Consider the following 19,606-nt stretch of genomic DNA (forward strand, 5'->3'; position numbering starts at 1 on the left):
TGTGGTTCTTTAATTAAAGCTCCAGTCCCATACACCAACCTTCCAGGTGATTTCCAGATGTATTGGATTACAACTCCCATTTTTTTCCAGCCAGCATGGCCAATGGTTGGCTGGGAGTTGTAGTCAGCACAACACACAGTGGGGCTGTCCACACAACACACTAACCCACACTCACTGTTTGAGTAAAGGTTGCTGTTGAACTGTGGGTTGTTTGTTGAAAAATGGGTTAGAATGTTGTCTGAACTCAGGACATTTTCCTCTGGATGGCTTGTTAACCACTCTAAACAACCCAACAACAAGCCATGGATACTCAAGGTGGCTTGTTTGAGGAAAAAATAAGCCACGCTGCACTGTTAACAAGCCACCCTGTGGAAAATGACTTGGGTTCAGAAAATGCATTAACCCATGATTCAACAACAATCCACAGTTCAAAACAACCTACACTCAACCAATGAGTGTAGGTTAGCAACTAAGCCTTGCTGAACTCAAAGACCTGGTTTGCACAATTGCAGGGTCGTTAATAAGACACGGTGGTCATGTGCTGGGGTGCTTACCTGGGATGGCTTATTAGCCACAGCAACAAGCCACCCTGTCTGGGTTTGCACAGTACAACAAGCTGTGCTGCCAAGGGTAGTTATGCTAATTAGGGGTGTGCACAGACCCCCCCGCTCTGCCCCGCGGGCCGATCCGAAAATTTCCGGTCGGCCCGCTCCGCTCCGCCCATACTCCGCTCCTCTTCGCCGCGGAGCTCCAGCTCTGAATCAGAGCTCCGCAGTGGAGGGGAGTGGCGCCAGGTAAGGCCGGGAGAGGAGGGCGGGAGGTTTACCGGGCCCTGCTGCCATCGCCACCCGTGCGGCGATGGCGGCAGAGCCCGGTAAGGGACCAAGGGGGAGGGGGGGCCTTACCTGCCTCCGTCCGCGGTCCGTCGGCGTCTTCAATTGAGCCCGTGGTTCAACCAGGAAGTCTGGGCCGCAAGCGGCCCAGACTTCCTGGTTAAACCGCAGGCTCAATTGAAGACGCCGACGGACCGCGGACGGAGGCAGGTAAGGGAGAGGAGGGCAGGGGGGGGGTTACCGGGCCCTGCCGCTGTCGCCACATGGGCGACAGCGACAGCGGCAGGGCCCGGTAAACCCCACTTACCTTTCCGGCGGAGCTCCGGATCGAGGTGAAGGATCCGCCTTCACCTCGATCCTCTTCGCCACGCTCCACCGGCCCCCCAATCCTTTTCGCCTCCGCCTTAAGGGTAGGCGAAGCCCCCCGCTCCACTTCTAATTCACCGGTCCGATTAGAAGCGGAGCACATCCCTAATGCTAATGACCCTGGCACACAACCAGCATGTGTGGTGGTTTATTTCCCCTGCTGCAATTGTGCAAACTGGGCCAAAGGGACTTCCTTCTGATTAAATAAGCATAGGACTGCAGTGTAAAATAGGTGTTTTTATACAAATTTAATGGAAACAAGAGTTAAAATGTTTTATTGCATGGTTGTGCTTAATTTTTCTGGGGGGAAAATCCACATTATATTAAAGGCCTTAAACATTCATAAAATCACGTTTATTTGGTAAATACAATGCAATTCAGTCATTAAATGTTGATGCCTAAACCATTTATAAGCATTTTCACCATTCCTTTTACCTTGGGCCTCTCTTGGGCCCTTCAGACAATACAAATTTATAGTAAGCATATTCATCAAGACAACCAAGCCATAAAATTTTAAATACTAAGCACTTACTAATAAAAAGAACATTGTCAATTCAATTCACAAATGTAGTTTAAAAGTCTAGCTTTATCATACACAGCAAGAGAGAGGAAGAGAGAAAGAGAAGATGTCCAGTGTGGTCATTTGTAAACATTTTAAAGGCCATTCTGTTACTCTTACTGTTTTCTCAGTAAGTGGATATGAGAAGGTCATATTAGATCTGAATCTGGCAAAGTTTTAATTAACTTAAAATGAACCTGAACCTAAAAATCTCCCAGTTCCCTTGTGCCCAATCCAAAACCAAATCAATACACACAAACCTCAGCAGTCACCAGTTAAGTAGAAGTGGTTTTGGAAACTGGTAATTCTCCCATCTTCTGGGTTTCCTTTGATGCCAAGGACAAACTGCACCTCCTGCCTGAGAACAAAGGAAATGTAAATTGTGGGTTAATTTGCAATTTCTAAAGATGAGGTTAATATGACTCATTTTTTGATCAGAAACATCCAGTTATGGCTTTGAGCTACGTAGAAAGTGACAGGTTCCAAGAAACATGCAACTCTTGGCCAAACCGCAGCCTGCAAAAGGATTGGTGTCTACCTGGATTAGCATTGGGGCAAAAATCCATCTGGGCCCACGAGGGCAGCGGACACCCCCACAACCGCCCCTCACAGGCCCAAGTGGACACATCTGGAGGATTTTTGCCCCAATGCTGCAGTTCCACCTCCTTTTTCCTTAATATGGTGGGGGAAAATACATAATTTTCCCCCATGCTGATGGTGGGCCTTAAAGGCCCTATTAACAGGGCCTTTAAGGTGCCTATCAGTGTGTGTGTGTGTGTGTGTGTGTGTGTGTGTGACAGAGAGAGAGAGAGAGAGATAATTTCTCCAGGGTTGGGGGAAATTGCTTATTTTCTCCATCCACACTAATGGTGGAATAGCGGAAAGTGCGTAATTCTCCCAGCATGCCATTAGCATGGCTGGGGGAATTGTGCACTTTCTGGAGGCCCCAGAAAGTGCATTTCACCGAGCACTCATCTGGGCTGGCTCCCCAGAATAGGGCTGGATGAGCAGGCCTTGGCGAATTCGCGGGGTGAGCGCCCCATTAGTTCCCTATTCCCTCATCATCCTAACCTAGATTATTTGATCTGTGAACCTCATTTTACTAAAGTGAAAGTAGAAATACAAGAATTACCTTGTTGGATCAGAGGAGGATTGGTCAAAGGACCAGCACGTGGCTCTGGTAACAAACAAGACATTGGAGAGATTTCCATTCGCTGCTATTATATATGCCCTTTAAAAATGATTAGTAAAACTCAGGGATGAGAAGCAGGTTTCTTAAAGGAGATTAGACATGAAAACGAAATGGAACTTCAGAAGCATTATACCCCTCTGCGACACTCAGTGGATTATTTGCCTTTGGATATGGAGTTTCCATTGAAAAAACGTTCACGGAGGATCGGCCTCTCAAAAGTTTTTATCTAATCCTATCTTAAAAGCTATCTAAGCTTGTGGCTATTTTATTTATTTATTTATTTATTTATTTATTTATTTATTACATTTTTATACCGCCCAATAGCCGAAGCACTCTGAGCGGTTCACAAAAACTAAAACCATAATAAAACAACCAACATGTTAAAAGCACAATTACAAAACACAGTATAAAAAGCACAACCAGGATAAAACCACGCAGCAAAATTGATATAAGATTAAAATACAGAGTTAGAACAGTAAAATTTAAATTTAAGTTAAAATTAAGTGTTAAAATACTGAGAGAATAAAAAGGTCTTCAGCGGGCGACGAAAGCAGTACAGTGTAGGCGCCAGGCGGACCTCTCTGGGGAGCTCATTCCACAACTGGGGTGCCACAGCGGAGAAAGCCCTCCTTCTAGTACCACCTGCCTCACTTCCTTTGTCAGGGGCTCACGGAGAAGGGCTCCTGTAGATGATCTTAAGGTCCAGGCAGGTACATATGGGAGGAGGCATTCCTTCAAATAACCTGGCCCCAAACCGTTTAGGGCTTTAAATGTCAATACCAGCACTTTGAATCGGGCCCGGACCTGTACTGGCAGCCAATGAAGTTGTAAAAGGACTGGCGTAATGTGATCTCGCTGGCCAGTCCCTGTTAGTAAATGGGCTGCCCTGTTTTGTACCAGCTGAAGCTTCCGGACCGTTTTCAAAGGCAGCCCCACGTATAACACATTGCAGTAATCCAAACGAGAGGTTATCAGAGCATGGATAACTGTAGCTAGGCTATCTCTGTCCAGATAAGGGTGTAGTTGGTTACCTTGTGATTCATTGCATACTGTATACATCGTTCGAAGAAAGTGTCCTTGCTCATTTGCTCTGACCTGTTTCTGGTCTCTTTAATTGGAAAAAGGAAAGGAACCTCTCGTGCAAGCACTGAGTCATTACTGACTCTTGAAGAGACGCCAGCTTTCGCTGATGTTTTCTAGGCAGGCCTTATAGCGGGGTAGTTTGCCATTGCCTTCCCCGGCCGTTATTACCTTTCCCCCAGCTAACTGGGTACTCATTTTACCGACCTTGGGAGGATGAAAGGCTGAGTCGACCCGAGCCCGCTGCCTGAAACCAGCTTCCGCTGGGATCGAACTCAGGCCGTAGGGAGAGTTTCAGCTGCAGAAACTGCTGCTTTACCGCTCTGCGCCACACGAGGCTTCTTTAATTAGACGCCCCTGAATTTTAGTAATGGTAGAGGGAGAAATTCTAATTCTATTAGAGGGAGAAAAAGAATTCCGTCTGCCTCTCGAAGCATTCATAACATTATAAACCGTTGTCATTTATATTAGAGAGGGCAAGTAGAAAGAAATATTTCCACCTCTGTCAATACTAGAATGCAGGGGCACTCCATGATGTTGAATGGATATAGTTCTGAGGCTGACAAAGAAAGTACTTATTCATAGAGTGAAATACAATTGGTGGAGTTCTGAAGGATGGTGTATCAACAAACAGAACGGCAAGATGTGGTGGTGGTGACTGTTAGCTTCACTCTAGCACTGAAAAGGTACAGAAAGGTAACTAATATGATCAAGAGTTTAGCACCCTGTCCTAGAAAGAAAGGTAAAAGAGTTTGAGGCTTTTTTTGCTTAGAAAATAATGGCATCATCATGTCTCCTATTAGTCATACTTCACAACTTAATTCTAACCTTTAGCCCAGGAAGGCAGTGAGCATATGGCATGTTCTTTTTGCGCTTGTTCCATTTGCTATAAGTATGATGGAATGACCACAATCATACACTCAGTGACCCGGTTCACATGTCATGCTAAGCCATGGTAGGTTGTTATCATGGGTGGATGCAGAGACTAGGTTCAGATGATTGCAGTGGGGGAGGAATCCATTGTGGCTGACCCCCTTGCCCCTGTGCGTGCTGCATGCGTGACCATCATTTGCACTATGGGTTGGCATGTCGGATTTGGACGACACACCAACCTGCACTGCAATGCAGGGCAAAATACAAATGGCAATTGCATGTGTGGCGTACGCAGGAGCAGAAGAAGCAGCCGCAATGGCTTCTTCCCCCACTACGTGTGACATCTGAACCCAGAGTGGTTTTTCCATCATGGGTTGTTGTTGTTATTGTTTTGCAAACAAGCCACCCTGAGAACCCATGGCTTGTAATAGGTGTCAGGGATGTGCCCAAGCCCTTTGAGATTTTGGACGACTCTGATTCTGAATCAGAGCTGGAACAGCTCGATCAGAGCACAGGGGAGGATATTTCCACTGAGCCTCAGGGCAATGAGAGAGATTCTTCCCAAAGTCTTGACAAACAGATGGCCCAGGCTGAGTTGCCATCTCCCCCTTTCACCATGAATACTGAAGTTTCCAAGGAGGAAAAGGGGCATGACTCGAAAGACGCTAATCGAAAGCAGGAGGAGTTCAGAATGGGGCTAAGACACCCCATCAGGACAGCTACTCTTAGAAGCCAACACAGAAGAGAGCCACCCTAAGGGAGGGGCATCACAGCAAGGCTGGTTTGACCATGGGTGATCAGAGGCAAACTGTCAGCAACTTCTCCGCCCTATGGATTGTCTTCCCTAATAGAGATCTTAGATTAGCCATTCAGAGTCTGAGAGCTTCCTTGAATCTGCATTTAAGAAAAGCTAGTCTTTAGCATAATAAGGCCATAAAAGCTTGAAGCTTTGGGTCTCTGTATTGTTGATTGCAAAGGGGAAAGGCGATTACCCTGATAGCAGGGTTGTTGAGGTTGGCTTGTTCTCGGGGTGGCTTGTTGTGACATCCAGACCCAGCAGGGTGATTTTTTGTGGGTTGTCGGGAGCAGCTAGAGAGCTGCTTGAGAAGAGCAGCGAAAATCCCTGCCGCTCCTTGCAATCTTGCTAGCACTGCTTTCATTCTCCCTCATCCCTCCTCAGTGCCTTCCAGCTCAAGATGGATTTTATTCCCCCACCACCACCATAGAAATCTTGAAGACAGGACACTGGAGAGTAGCTCGAATACATTCACATTTTTTGTTTTTTGTTTGTTTGTTTTTTTAAAAAAAGAAATGGTACTGCGGAGGAATGAATACCTGCTTCTAGGAATTTTGTGCAATTTCCCCCTTTATTGTATTGCTCTGCCTTGAAATTTGTGCAATTCCCCCCTCCGTTTCTCTGCTCTCCCACGCAATTTGTGCATTTCCTCCCTCTGTTTAACTGCACCACCTTGAAATTTCTGTATATTTAGTGAGCTGCCTCACTTGCCTGCCTTGAAATTTGCGTGTCTCTTACTCACTCAGTCTCTGTTCTGCCTTGAACTTGGCGTACATGTAGTGATCCTGCTCCCTACTCTATAACCCTGATGTACATCTGACAGCTAGCAATGGAGACCAGTGAAGGAAAGCGATAAAGTCAGGTGTAGCCAAAAGTGACTAGTGGCTGCAGGGGAGAAGATGTTATTGCTTCATTAGAAGGTAAAGCAGCCTCTCTCTTTTTCAAGGGAAGTGCTGAAGTGGAGGATGAAATGGACAAGAGAGGGATATGCTTGACTAAATGGCAGGCAGGCGCGTGGGGGCCGGGAGGAATTAGTGAATGGGTTCTCACATTCATAAGGGCTCGGAAAAAAATATTTCCTTTTTGCAATCTGATGCACGAGGGTGGGAGGAGTTTTGGTCAGAAGCGCCAAAATGGAGGATGAAATGGAGAAGGACATTGACAAGATGGGGATATGGCTATGCCGGGCTCAATAGATGTGTACTCCAACACATCTAGAAGGCTCCAGTTTTGGGAAGACAGGTGTAGATTTTACTACTACAGTGTTTTGGCTCCTGCTGCTGTTTCTAGTTCTCCGTTTCCGTGTCAATCTTTTAAGCGTCGTTTGATATATTGTATTTCCGTTTGTCAGAGTTCTCCCTGACAGTTCTGATACAGCTGAGGGGCTCTGTAGGTGCACCTTCCACAGGCTCAAAGAGTCAATGAATGAGGGCAATTGTTTGCAAGAGCAGACATGTAGGGCCTTTTTTCTTTGCCTTTTGGTGATCAAGGGAAACCAGAAAAAGGATGACATTTTAATATTTCTTACGCGTCAACTGCTTCAAAGGGATATTTTTTTTATTTTTGTTTACACTCCCTTATGAGCCAGTGTGGTGTAGCGGTTAGTCCATTGGACTGGGAGTTCTGGGTTCTAGTCACCACTTGACCATGGAAGCTCACTGGGTGACTTTGGGCCAGTCACAGACTTTCAGCCCAACCTACCTCACAGGGTGGTTGTTTTGAGGATAAAATGGAGAGGAGGATTATGTACACTGCCTTGGGTTCCTTGGAGGAAAAAAGGTGGGATATAAATGCAATAAATAAATAAATAAATAAATAAATAGTGGACAGGCAGTCTTGCAGCCCTGCACACTTGCACAAGACTCTATTATTATTATTATTATTATTATTATTATTATTATTATTATTATTATTATTTTAAAGTTTGTAAACATGTTCCCAGATTCATAAATGCTTGGAAACTTAAATCCTTTTGACAATCTGATGTGGGGGAGGGGGGGCCCTTGTGAACTGGCAACCACAGTGGACCAATTGTGGAAAGGGTACTGTTATAGAGAATGATGAAAGGAGGGGTTTTTTTTTACACAACGCCCCCTGGGGTATGTGATGGTAGCAGCCTGGGGGACAGAGGGGGAAACAAACCATGGCAAACCGCTAAGTGAGCGATGGTCTGTTGGGAGTAACGAATGAGCAACTCATCCATCATGGCTTATTCCCAGAGTGGCTTAGTGTGACGTGTGAACTCACATGATACATAACTATTCCACCAACATAATTAAGAGCACTGACATTATGTTTGCTGCTCTTTGCTGAAAGGGGGTAAAAGTATGTATTTTTCCTCTGCTGTGCCCAATCTGGCAGTTATTATTAGGGACTGAACTTCATTATGTCATTTCAATGGACAACGATGATTTGAAAGCGCTCCGTGGAGAAATGGCATTAAATGCATGCAAATATCATATGGAAAATCCGTAGAAGGTCCCCCACCCCCCGAGTGATTTAATTATAGTTCCATTCCTTTTATAGAGGTTGCATTGCAATTCTAAGGGTTCACAAGATTCTTTAATATAAAATGTGCCTGAACCAGTTCAAAAGTAGTTCAGGGTAGCTGCACTGATTCCAAACCACTTTTTAAGATTAGTGTCTCAGTTGGAACTGAGCAAAGAGATTAACAACTAACTCTCTCTCTCTCTCTCTCTCTCTCTCTCTCTCTCTCTCTCTCTCTCTCTCTCTCTCTCTCTCTCGTAAACCTGAACTAGAACTGAACCCATATTTAAATTATTTGGCTTTCTGAAGAAGACACTTCAAAGTCTCTCTGTTAATATTAGCAGCCCCCAGCTATCATGTAGTATGAGCACAAGCACTCAAGATACTCCATCAGTGGCAGTCAGCCAGGCTGGGCCATCACCTCTTCATTACTGATTTTTAGGCTGCTGTTTGCACACTGCAAGGCTGCAGCCAAGCATGAAGTTTTACTCTCTAGGATTAGGAATGTATGAGAATTTCAGTTTTGCTCGCAAAACATGTGAGCGTGAGCATATGTCCGGGCACAAATATTCTCAAATTGTCAAAAACATGCTTGGTGTTCGTTTCATTCCCAATTCGATTTGCGCAAATTCCTCAGTTTGCACAAATTTCCTCTGTAGACTGAATCAGCTGTGTTTTGGTGTATAGAGGGAATTTGGGAAAATTTGCACAAATTTCAGGAGACTTTCACAACTCTCCTGTTTGTTTTGCTACTTGATTTGAGAAAATGGGAGGTCACGAATGAGAGAAAGCGAACAGCGATCACAAATGTAAGTGGGAATTGGCTATGAAGCAAGCAATGGGACACTGTTCAGAGAATCCTAGTGATCTTGAAGTTCGCTTATTTGCGCGTCCCTGTACCCACCCCCAAGCTGCTGCCCTCCAGATGTTTTCTACTATAAGTCCCAGCATTCTTGTCCATTGGCCATGCTGGCTGGGGCTAGTGGGAGTTGATGTCCACCACATTTGGAGGGCCCAAGCTTGGGGAAGACTCTGCTCTAGGATAAAGTACCATTCAAGCCTTTCTTGTTAGCTTATGGCAATGCATAGAGGATGTCTAAGTGATGTTTAGGTAAGAACAGCTGGCACATTCTACAAGTTAACAGGAATGTACAGAATCATCCAGTGATCTTAATTTGCTGGTAGAGATGCAACCTTGAGTTAATTAATTGGTGCAATTAATCAATTAAAGCATTGTGAGGTGATTAGAGTCAGCTCACCTAATAATCAGTGGCATGCACTAGTCTGTGGCTGGAGACAATGGGGGAGTCTATACCAGCTGTTTATTGCAGGACTGTATCGCAGTCATCACTAACGGGGCACATGATGTTCACCTGCTCCCACGGTGATCGGGGCTCCACCTCTCAGTTTTCCCGGAATATCCCTGACTGCTTTTGTTGCAGGTTTTCTGGCTTGCTCGCGTCCATTCCAAAGAATGTTTGCTGTGTGCCCCCCCCTTTGAGAGGTCATTGCTGTTCACTGCGAGTTCCAGGCTTAGCAAACAGCCAATCAGCTGTGAAGGGCGTGTGCATGGGTATCTGCATGTTTTACCACCAAGTGTGCTTGTTTTATGGGTTTTTTAATACAAACATATCTCTGCACAGAAGCGCCTATTTGACAGAGTTCATATCCCCCCATGTGTTGCTGTGCATCTGTGCTTATCTCACGAGTAATTAAAAAACCTACCTCTGTCCAGTACCCATCTCCCTAGCCCCGCCCACTTCTACCAATATACATGCACAAGCACCGTGACAGGGCACACATGGGCCTCATCTACACCAAGCAGGATATTGCACTATGAAAGCAGTATATAAAAGGCAGGAGCCACACCAAGCAGGATATTGCACCATGAAAGTGGTGTATGGTATGTCTTATGGGCCCCAACAGTTGTCAGTGCACTTCAATGCTGCTATAAAGCAGTAGTGTGGCTCCTGCCTTTTATATACCGCTTTCATACCATTTTGATAGTGCAATAACCTGCTTGGTGTGCTCCCGCAACGGCACTCCTGTAATTGTGGTAAAGTCGGTCGTGTGTGCTCGTGAGTGCTGATTGCAGAAGCGGGGAACACTCGGAAACAGCCCTCTTCTTTTCCGAAAGGGCTGCAGGTGAAGATTAGGCCACTTTTTACTACCTTAGTTTTCAAGATATAGGAAAGGCCGTAGCTCAGTGGTAGGCCATATGCTCTGGATGCAAGATATCCCAGGTTCAAGCCTTGGCATCTCTATGTAAGTCTGGGAAGACTCCTGTCTAAAACACCAGCGAGTCATTGTTAGTCAGCATAGACAATACTGAGTGAAATGGCACAGTGGTATAATTTGGTATAAGGCAGCTTCCTATGTTCCTATTTTATCAGAGAATGGGTGGTGTGTGTGTATCTTCCAATACCAGTAGCCATGAGATGATGTCCCTGCTCTTGAAATCCTGATTGGTTAACCCATTTTTTCCTGTTAACCAATCAGTATGGTTGTCAACCAGTCTCAGAAATAAATGTTTTACCTCCTTGCAATGCTTGTTTTACCCCATCACAGTTAATTTCAAGGCGTTTCTCCAATTGATGTCCTATTTTTGTGCTTGTGTGGTGAATAGCTGCTGTTGGCACACACTCAGGATGTGATTCTGTTTAACCCTTTCCTCCCATTTGACATTCCCTCCTGATTTTTTTTAATGGCCCAGCTGTTTTAATTTGTGCAGTGTAATTGATGGAAGAATGGCCCTGCTTCTTCCTTTCACATGGAAGCCTGGGAAAGCAAAGTATACCCCCAGGGCCAGAGTATGTAGCATCTGTCATGTCAATGGTGTGACCTTTATGTAAACAAATGCAGCCAATTGGAGAATGAGTAAAGGGTGTGTGTGTGTGTGTGTGTGTGTGTCCATGTCCTAGACCATTGGGAAACAAACAAAAGACAACTCTGGAAGGAAAAGACCAAACAGCCAACTTAAAGCGTCTCCAAATTTACCAATCATTTTGTTCTACCTTGTATGCCTTTCCAAGGTATCGACCATTCTTGCATGAAGAATAACAACAACAACAACAACAACAACAAAGTAAATGAAGTACCTTGGCTGGTCTACTTCAAAAACAACCATCCTTTGCCAACTGTCCTCATATTTGCTTTGACCTGCAACTCATCAGGATTGTCAATGGCAGGGCTTCCTAGTGAGATGATCCTAAGCTTCTTAGTTGTACAGAGTTATGGGAAAGCCATGAGAGGCTAAGGGAGGAGGAAAGCTGTGTAATATATGACTATTGTGTTGGTTCGCAGAAGACCGCTGAGTCATTCTGTGTTATTTAACCCCCAATGAGCTGTAGTGAATGCCAAGTGCATATGGCTGCCATTTTGAAAATGAAACCCCCAATTGGGATGATTGAGGTTTGGACTTTGTTGCATGAACCCAGCCAGTATACATTATTTGAGGGTTAAACAACCCTCATCTCACCCCCAGTTAGTAGTACAGTTATGCAAGGGTTTTTTACTCCTCGAATAATTCATACATGATCCAAACCCCCAATCGTCCCAATTCGGGGTTGCATATTCAAATTGGCAACTGCACACACCCAGCATGCACTGCAGCTCATCAAGTTCAAAGTTAAATAACTCACAACGGCACACAAACTGGGTCATTGCCTGAAACCTTGCCAGTCAGCGTTGACAAAACTGGACTAGATAGATCAACAGTCTGATGTGGTGTGTAAGGTTCTGATCTTTCAGAAAATTGTCTTTCCTCCATCCTGTATCGCAGTTCCCAAGATGTGACAGGAAATATTATCGCAAAATATTATCAAGCAGATTTGGGAGTAGAGAGGCAAGAACATTTTCTGGGGGTCACGGAGTTGCTTGCAATTTGTAATCATATTATGATATGAGCAACGATAGTGCTATACATCCCTGCCTGTCATTTTGCCCTTTCCGTCATCTTCAAAAAGTCTTCTAAAAAGGAAAATATGCACACATAGATTGTACCCTGATGCTGATCACCAATCTACTTTGAAAACATACATATCCTCAGTTTGTTCTTGATTCATGTGTAAATGAAGGTTTTCTCACATGCTATGGTGACAAGCTTTTTAATACCTTATTAGCTCAATACTTAGTGAGAAATGAGTTCAAACTGTATGCCATGGGGTATTGAAAGCTCTAAAGAAGTGATTATTGGAATCTGGTAAACTTTCATGTTCTGCAACTCTCCTCCCGAAAGCTTAACTTTTTCACTCTTCAGTGTACTTTTGTGCACAGGTCCTATGAACATCTTTTTACAGTAGATACTAGTCTAGGCTCTGTAGAAATATCTATATTGGAGGCTAATTCCTTTGTTGTTTTAGACTCCCATCTAGCGGCCATAGTGTTGTACTGCAATAGAAACAACTGAAGAATACATCTGGCTTATTACAAGTGTTCCAGGTGGAATTTAGTGTAGTCTTAAAAGAGGTCCAAACAAATTTATTCAGGGCCAACGGGTGACACCAGCCCTCGGTCCTGATCAGGAGATCCAATCACAACTCTCCTATGTTTCGTGTCTAATTATGTCCTCAGAATACAGGTATTCTGAACCAACTTCTACTGTTACTTTCTACTGTTAGTTTTACCCTACCCTGTGCCTGCTTACCCTACCCTGTACCTGTTTGCATTCTCTTCCCCTCCTTATTGTTTTACTATGATTTTATTAGATTGTAAGCCTATGCGGCAGGATCTTGCTATTTACTGTTTTACTCTGTACAGCACCATGTACACTGATGGTGCTATATAAATAAATAAATAAATAAATAAATAATAATAATAATAATAATAATAATAATAATAATATTTTCCAACCGTTTCTAGTTTCATATGATTTATGCCTTTGCATCTGCTCTGGCTTTTAACTACACTCATCTTTTATTTCTGCTTTTTTCAAAAATTGTACATACATTTGTGGATTTTAAAAGTAAACTTGATTTAAAAGTGTTTGTTATATGTTGAATTGACAATTCAATTCAGGCTTAAGTGTATGCAAAATAAGTAGGGACAACAGACATCCTAGCAGTAAAACATGTCATTGGGATAGTAAACCATTGTCTTTATTCAACCCCCAGTGAATAGGATCAAACTTCTTGTACATGCATTTATGGATTTAAAGGAAAACTTGATTTTAAATATGTTTGTTGTATGTGGATTTCTGCATTTATAAAGAAAGGCAACAGATAATTGCAATGTACAGAGGAAGAAAGAGACAGACAGACAGACAGACAGACAGACAGACAGACAGACAGCAGTACACTCCATAAGATTGAGGGGCATGCAGTTTAAGTCCTGGCATCACTTCTAACCCTAAACAAAAAAGTTCTTTGGTGAAACCACAGGAAAAGCGAGCCCTGTAATTGCTGAGCAGCCATCAAGGCTGCTTGTATCTTTTTGTCTGTTACTGTTTCCTCTGGAAGCTTGGAGCGGGGTGGGTGGGGGTGGGGGGTGGGTGGGTTATTAGCAATTCACCACATGGGAATCTATTTGCATTATGTCCTTTCACATATGGCTCGATTGATGCGATTGCAACACACTGAAAAAGAAGACAGGGGAAAGAACACTTCCCAACCCTGTGGCTGCTTTGGAAGTGGTCCCACCGGTGCTTGCTTGAATCAGGGCTATTTGAAAATTAAATTATCTACATAGGTGAAAGTACATTGATCCCCATGTTCTGTGGTTTTAAATTCCTATTTCAGTTTTGAAGAATACCTAGCATGAATTAGGTTTTAAAAAAAACAAACAGCAACGGAAACGCACCCCACCCGTCGCTGCCAAAAGTGCTTAGATTGCTCTTCTGTTTGAGCACCATGATAAATGTCTGAGCTTCGCTGAAATGAATGGGATCATACCATAGCAGAGCTGATTCAACTGCTTGCAGTGACCTCCTGTGGTCACAGCATCTCCAGTGCATATGCGGTCTTTCTCCTCTTCAATCAGCTTCCCATTCATTTCTTTTGAAGGAGCTGCGCTGCGCAAGCATTCCTTTCTGTGTGAGGAGGGACCATAGATCAATGGCAGAGCACATGTTTTGCATGCAGAAGGTCCCAGGTTCAATATTGGCCATCTCATCACTGTCACCAGTGGGGCCTGGTGGCTCCGATGGAGGCTCCAGTAGAGGCTGATGGCTCAGGTGTTAGTGGGGCTGTGAATCCGGTCTGGGTTTCAGTCAGAACTTGAACAGAGCTATCCAAAGTGCTGAACCCAATCCCCCAAAATGGCCTCTGCATGGTGGATAGCTCCTTTAGAGTTCTGTCTGGTTCTGACTGAAACCCAGAGCAGATTCACTGCCCCACTGAAGTAGGAGCCACCAGCCTCCACTGGAGTTGCGTCCACTGGCTGCTGATGAGAAAGACTTCTGGCTGATACTCTAGAAAGCTGCTGCAGATCGGAGTAAGCAACACCAGGCTAGAAGGAACAATAGCCTGGCCAGGTGTATGGCATGTTCCTCTTCCATTTAAATGAATGGGAAAGCCTGTGTTCACAGGAAGTCCATGGATTGCACACAGGACTATATATTTTAATCTTTATCTCATCAGCTTAGTTTGCACAAACAGGAAGTGGTGTGGTGTACCTGTGCCTGCAATGTACCCCTCGGGACTGCAAATGTGTGTTCACATGGTTGAATGCTGCTCAGTTCAAAACAATGCCCTGTGCGTAGAATACAGGGAGGGAGGTTCTAGTCCTTGTCATGCTAATTTTCTCTGTGTAGAAATGTTTCTCCCATGGGGGAGCACCCCATCATGGAATGTTCACCTGCAGTCTGAAGTGGTCCAGGTGAAACCCTGAGCAGCTTGTAAGAACTAGGATTCAGTTTCCATACTGTTATGAACTAATGTGTTGGAATACAACTGGCTGGCTGGGGATGATGGCAGTTGTACTCTAACATATCTGGAGGATGCCATGTTGGGAAAAGCTAGTTTACAGGAAGTGCAACTCAAGAGAAAAGAACCTTTATTTTATATGCCAGCAGGTTAAAGGCGCTACTTACCATGACCTGTTGCTGAGCTCCAGTAAATCAAAGCTTTTCTTTCCATCAAAATTTTGTATAGCGTGTGATACAGCCTTTCCTCCCCAGGTCCTTCCATTCATTTTGTTCTTTTTTCATTACCGACATCTCTAATAGATTAGTGTCACCAGCCCTTGATTTGATGACTAGCTGTTGTTTTACCCAGCTTGAAGAAGTTTTAACTAGTGAGGGAGAACACCTTGGTAATTGTTGTTATGTGTTGTTTGTACTTCTGTTAGGTCAATAGCATTCAATTTTCTCCTTCCTTTCTTCCAGTTTCGACGTCGACAATGGCACCTCATCGGGACGGAGTCCCCTGGATCCCATGACGAGCCCTGGATCAGGGCTGATTCTCCAGGCTAATTTTGTTCACAGTCAACGTAGGGAGTCCTTCCTCTACCGGTCAGATAGCGACTATGACCTGTCTCCAAAGTCCATGTCTAGGAACTCCTCCATTGCCAGTGATATGTAAGTATCTGAACTTTTGATGCCTTAAGGAAGCTGGAAGCTGCAGTCCAACACATTTGGAGGAATCCAAGTTGGGGAAGGCTGCCTTACAGAATAACAAACACCTGAAGGGTTGCTCTCATAGAAGATGGAGCAGATTTAGTCTCTGTTGTTCCAAAGGGCAAATCTAGAACCAGTGGGTGGAAATTGCAGGGGAGTCAATTTTGGTTAGACATTAGGTGGAGCTTCCTAATGACAAACTAGTTGTTTGACAATGGAACACACTGCCTGGCGAGGTGTTGGGTCCACCTTCACTGGATGCATTTTAGCAGAGCTGGACAGCCATCTAACAGAGATGCTGTAGTTGTATCCCGGATAGAAGATCCTGTATTGAGCAGGAGGTTGGACTCCAAGGGGTTTTCCAATTCTCTGATTCTAAGATACAACTTTATGAGCATTATTATGGCTTAGGTTTTCATAGTATAGAGTCCACTTCATCAGATGCAGGGTTGTCTTCAGCCGGCAGTGTTATGTGTACATGTGTGCAGAGGCAAAAATGGGAAACTGTGGTCATGAAATGTAAAAAGTACATTGTTTGTAACAATTCTAGTTTAAGTGCATGCAAAGTAAGTAGGGATAATAGTCATCCTAGCACTGCTAAATTAAGACCTGTCATTGGGACAGTAAACCAGTCTTTATTTTAATCCCTAGTGGATAGAATCAAATGCCTTGATACATTCCAATTCTGCTGCTCCCCTTCAAAGTTCTTTTCTTGAAAAATGGCAGCTTTCAAGTCAATTGCCAGAATCCCCCTTAGTGTTATTCCCACAAACTAGGGATGGGGGTGAAATATCGAAAAGCTCTGTTGTTCCTGCCACCAGCAAAAAAAGAGTGTTATGTTTAACAAAAGGAAAAGGAAAAACAGCTGTACAGAACATTCTGTCTCCCACTGCCAAAGTCCCCTCCCCAAAAAGTTCCACCAACTTTCATCTGATGCCACAAAACAAAAACAAAAAAAAAATACTGGCCAAAATGGTCCCCAAATTTGCTGTCTGCAAATAGGCTAGTGAATTTAGGGGTCAATTTTGTATATTGGTCTGGCCCAACACTAGGATACAACCCTTGAGAGCTTCTCCAAAATTGAATTTTGCTTCCGGGGTGGAAGAATTTCAACACCCCTGGTGTATAGGTTCTGAATGTGCAACCAGGGACCCTGCTTATGCACAGGATTCTGATTGTGTGCACAGAATCTCTGCACATACACAGTATATACGCTTGCAGGCTCCTCCACAGGTTTTGCCAAATGTGCATAGCAAACCACTAGTGGGCTTCATTCTCTATGCATGTTCAGTGCAAAATGGGAAGAATCCTGTTGTGGCTATATGAAGCCATAGACTTGAGCCTGGTGGATATTCCTCACCGGGTTTGTTTGTTTTAAAACTGATCTTTTAAAAACATATGCAAATATAAATATGTACATTTGGGGGATGGGGGGGAGGACTTCTCATCTCAACCTGTGTTTCCTATTTTAAAGAAATTTGATCATTGGTTCCCGCCCCCCCCCCCCCGGCAAAATAAAAGTGTGTGTGTGTGTGTGTGTGTGTGACACCTAGGAACAGTTTGTCAGTAAATGAAATCATTCCGATAATTGCCCTGCAAAAACATCATTAGCAGAAACTATACTGCAGCACTGGGAAGTCTTTCCCTTTAGTGTCACAAGAGTCATGAGCGGGACCTCAGAGAAACCTTTTCTTCTTTTCTGAGTTGCTTCCTTCTTCTTCGAGAGCATGAGTGTTTCCAGATGGAGGGCTCCTTGCCCTGTAAATCCAAAGGCATTGCCTATTCTGGTTTTTCTTCCTTTTTCTGGTAAGAAAAAAGACAGATGAAGCAATGGGAAAACATGAGAGAGCTACAAATTAAAGATGTTGTCTGGGCCACTTGCAAAATTCCACGACTATGGCAGTGCAATTGCACAATAAAAGCCCTTGGTTGTAACCAGTGGTGGTCCAGTGTTAGCACTAATGACATTGCACAAATGTACTTGTGGCAAAATTCTGCCTTTACAGGTCTTGTTAAGTTCTCACATCAGTAGCCCATGTCTGTAACTTCCTTTTGATTTCTCCAAGCCCTCTTCACATCTTATGTAGCTTTGCTCTGCAGTCCCTCGTCTGATCTCACCTGAGGCTGGGCTTTCCTTTCCTGACCCTGTCCCAAAGGGAAGTTCTGCTTCCGTTCTTTTCATTTCTCCAACACTACGTGATGGATTCTGTGGGCTCTAATTTTAGATTGCCCCGTGACTTTTACTCCCCAGCTATGAGCGTATAAACTGTGACTGCCTCTATGGCAATGGACTGTCCTGTGACTGTGAATCAGAAACTAATCAGGGCCAGACTAAATGTTTGTCAAATTACGCATAACAGAGCTATGTGTGATTGAATTATTTACTTTACTATAAGCATGTATTATTGACTTGAGTGTAAATGGTCTCATTTTTCTATTTTCTTGAACTTCCTCCTATGCAAGTAAGTGCAGGTTTGGGACAAAAATGGGAGGGGAAAGCTTAACCAGCACCCTCCTGGAGCACCATGGATCTGATCTGAATTGGGCCCACACATGCTTAAGCTAAAGGAAATAATCCAATCAGGCATAGTTGACAAACGTTTAGTTCGACCCTCACATCTCCGTTTTTCATCCTAATCAGGGCAGGATCTACACTACTGCTTTGAAATGTTTTATAATGGTATTGACAACTGTTTTCAATCCATTTTCAAAGTGTTTTATCCTGCTTGGTGTAGATCTGGCCCAGGTTTCGATCCTACAATAAAAAAGTGGGGGTGGGGGGTGGGGGAGGAAGGAGGAAACTCCACATGCTAAAAAAAGACGTAATGGCAGGCCCTACGCTTTTCTGAAAATAGTTCTTCAGCGGCACGTTTCTGCAATGATTTGCCGATGCAAAGCGCAATGCAGTGAATCGTTCCGCTTTGTGGTGCCCTCACATTTTTGTTATTAAAAACAGGGCCCATGTCAACGAGTTGCTCTGGGGCTGTGAAAGGAAGGGGAAAGAACACTCCGGCCCCATCCATTGGCCAATGGAAGAACCCGGGGTCATCCCATGAAGCTGATTGGTGGGACATTCAGGACCAATAAAAGGAAGTCGTTCTTCACACAGTGCATCACGAGATGTAGTGATGGCTACCAATTTGGATGACTTCAAAAGGGGTGTGTGTGGATAAATTCCTGGACGATAAGGCTATCAATGGCTGCTAGTCCTTATGGCTGTGGGCTACCTCCAGTATCAGAGGCAGTAAGCCTACATAACCAGTTGCTGAAGAGCATGGGTGGGAGGGTGCTGTTGCACCCGTCTCCTGCTTGAGGGTCCCAGGTCGACAGCTGCTTGGCCACTCTGTGAACAAAGTACTGGACTAGATGGATCCTTGGTCTGATCCAGCATGACTCTTCTTATGTTCTTAAGATCCTTTCCCCTCCACTCCCCTTCCCTTCAGTATCTTGTCATTTTAGTATGTAAACCTGATGGTAGGAGCTCTCTCTTTCATTTTCATTGATGTGAATGACTTTGGTGGAGGGCTTGGAAGTGGGGTAGGACATGCAGCTGATGGTTGCAGTGTATCCTTCTACCTGAGAGAAAGGCTACTGTTCAAAGTCCCCACACCCATTCCCACCAAGCGGGACATTCCATGCTCCCCATTGCACACCAAATTTTCATTTTTCTTTTTCAACTGACAGACAAGATTCTATGGCTACTGGCCATGCTCAGTGCTCATTCGGCTGTTTGGGGTTTTTTTGCAGGGAGGGAGGGGAGGGGAGGGTTGTTTTAATTGTTGGCAAATTTTCAGATTCCACCAAGCCTTCTGATATCCATGTTGGCTCCAGTCCTGTTGCCACTCAACACCTGAGTTCCCTGCTAGAG

The 19,606-nt window shown here is 44.3% G+C and overlaps 1 protein-coding gene across 5 annotated transcripts in view; it reads left to right on the top strand.

Annotated features, from left to right (window-relative positions):
* The window catches only part of PDE4D (phosphodiesterase 4D), a 574,358-nt gene that overhangs the window by 419,886 nt on the left and 134,866 nt on the right, over positions 1-19,606 (top strand). For all 5 annotated transcript variants that reach the window (XM_063128044.1, XM_063128045.1, XM_063128046.1 and 2 more), the window contains exon 2: positions 15,508-15,699. In XM_063128044.1, the coding sequence (XP_062984114.1) occupies positions 15,508-15,699 (192 nt within the window). The remainder of the gene's footprint in view (positions 1-15,507; positions 15,700-19,606) is intronic.

Source organism: Elgaria multicarinata, chromosome 6, assembly GCF_023053635.1.
Source record: "Elgaria multicarinata webbii isolate HBS135686 ecotype San Diego chromosome 6, rElgMul1.1.pri, whole genome shotgun sequence".
NCBI lineage: Eukaryota > Metazoa > Chordata > Lepidosauria > Squamata > Anguidae > Elgaria > Elgaria multicarinata.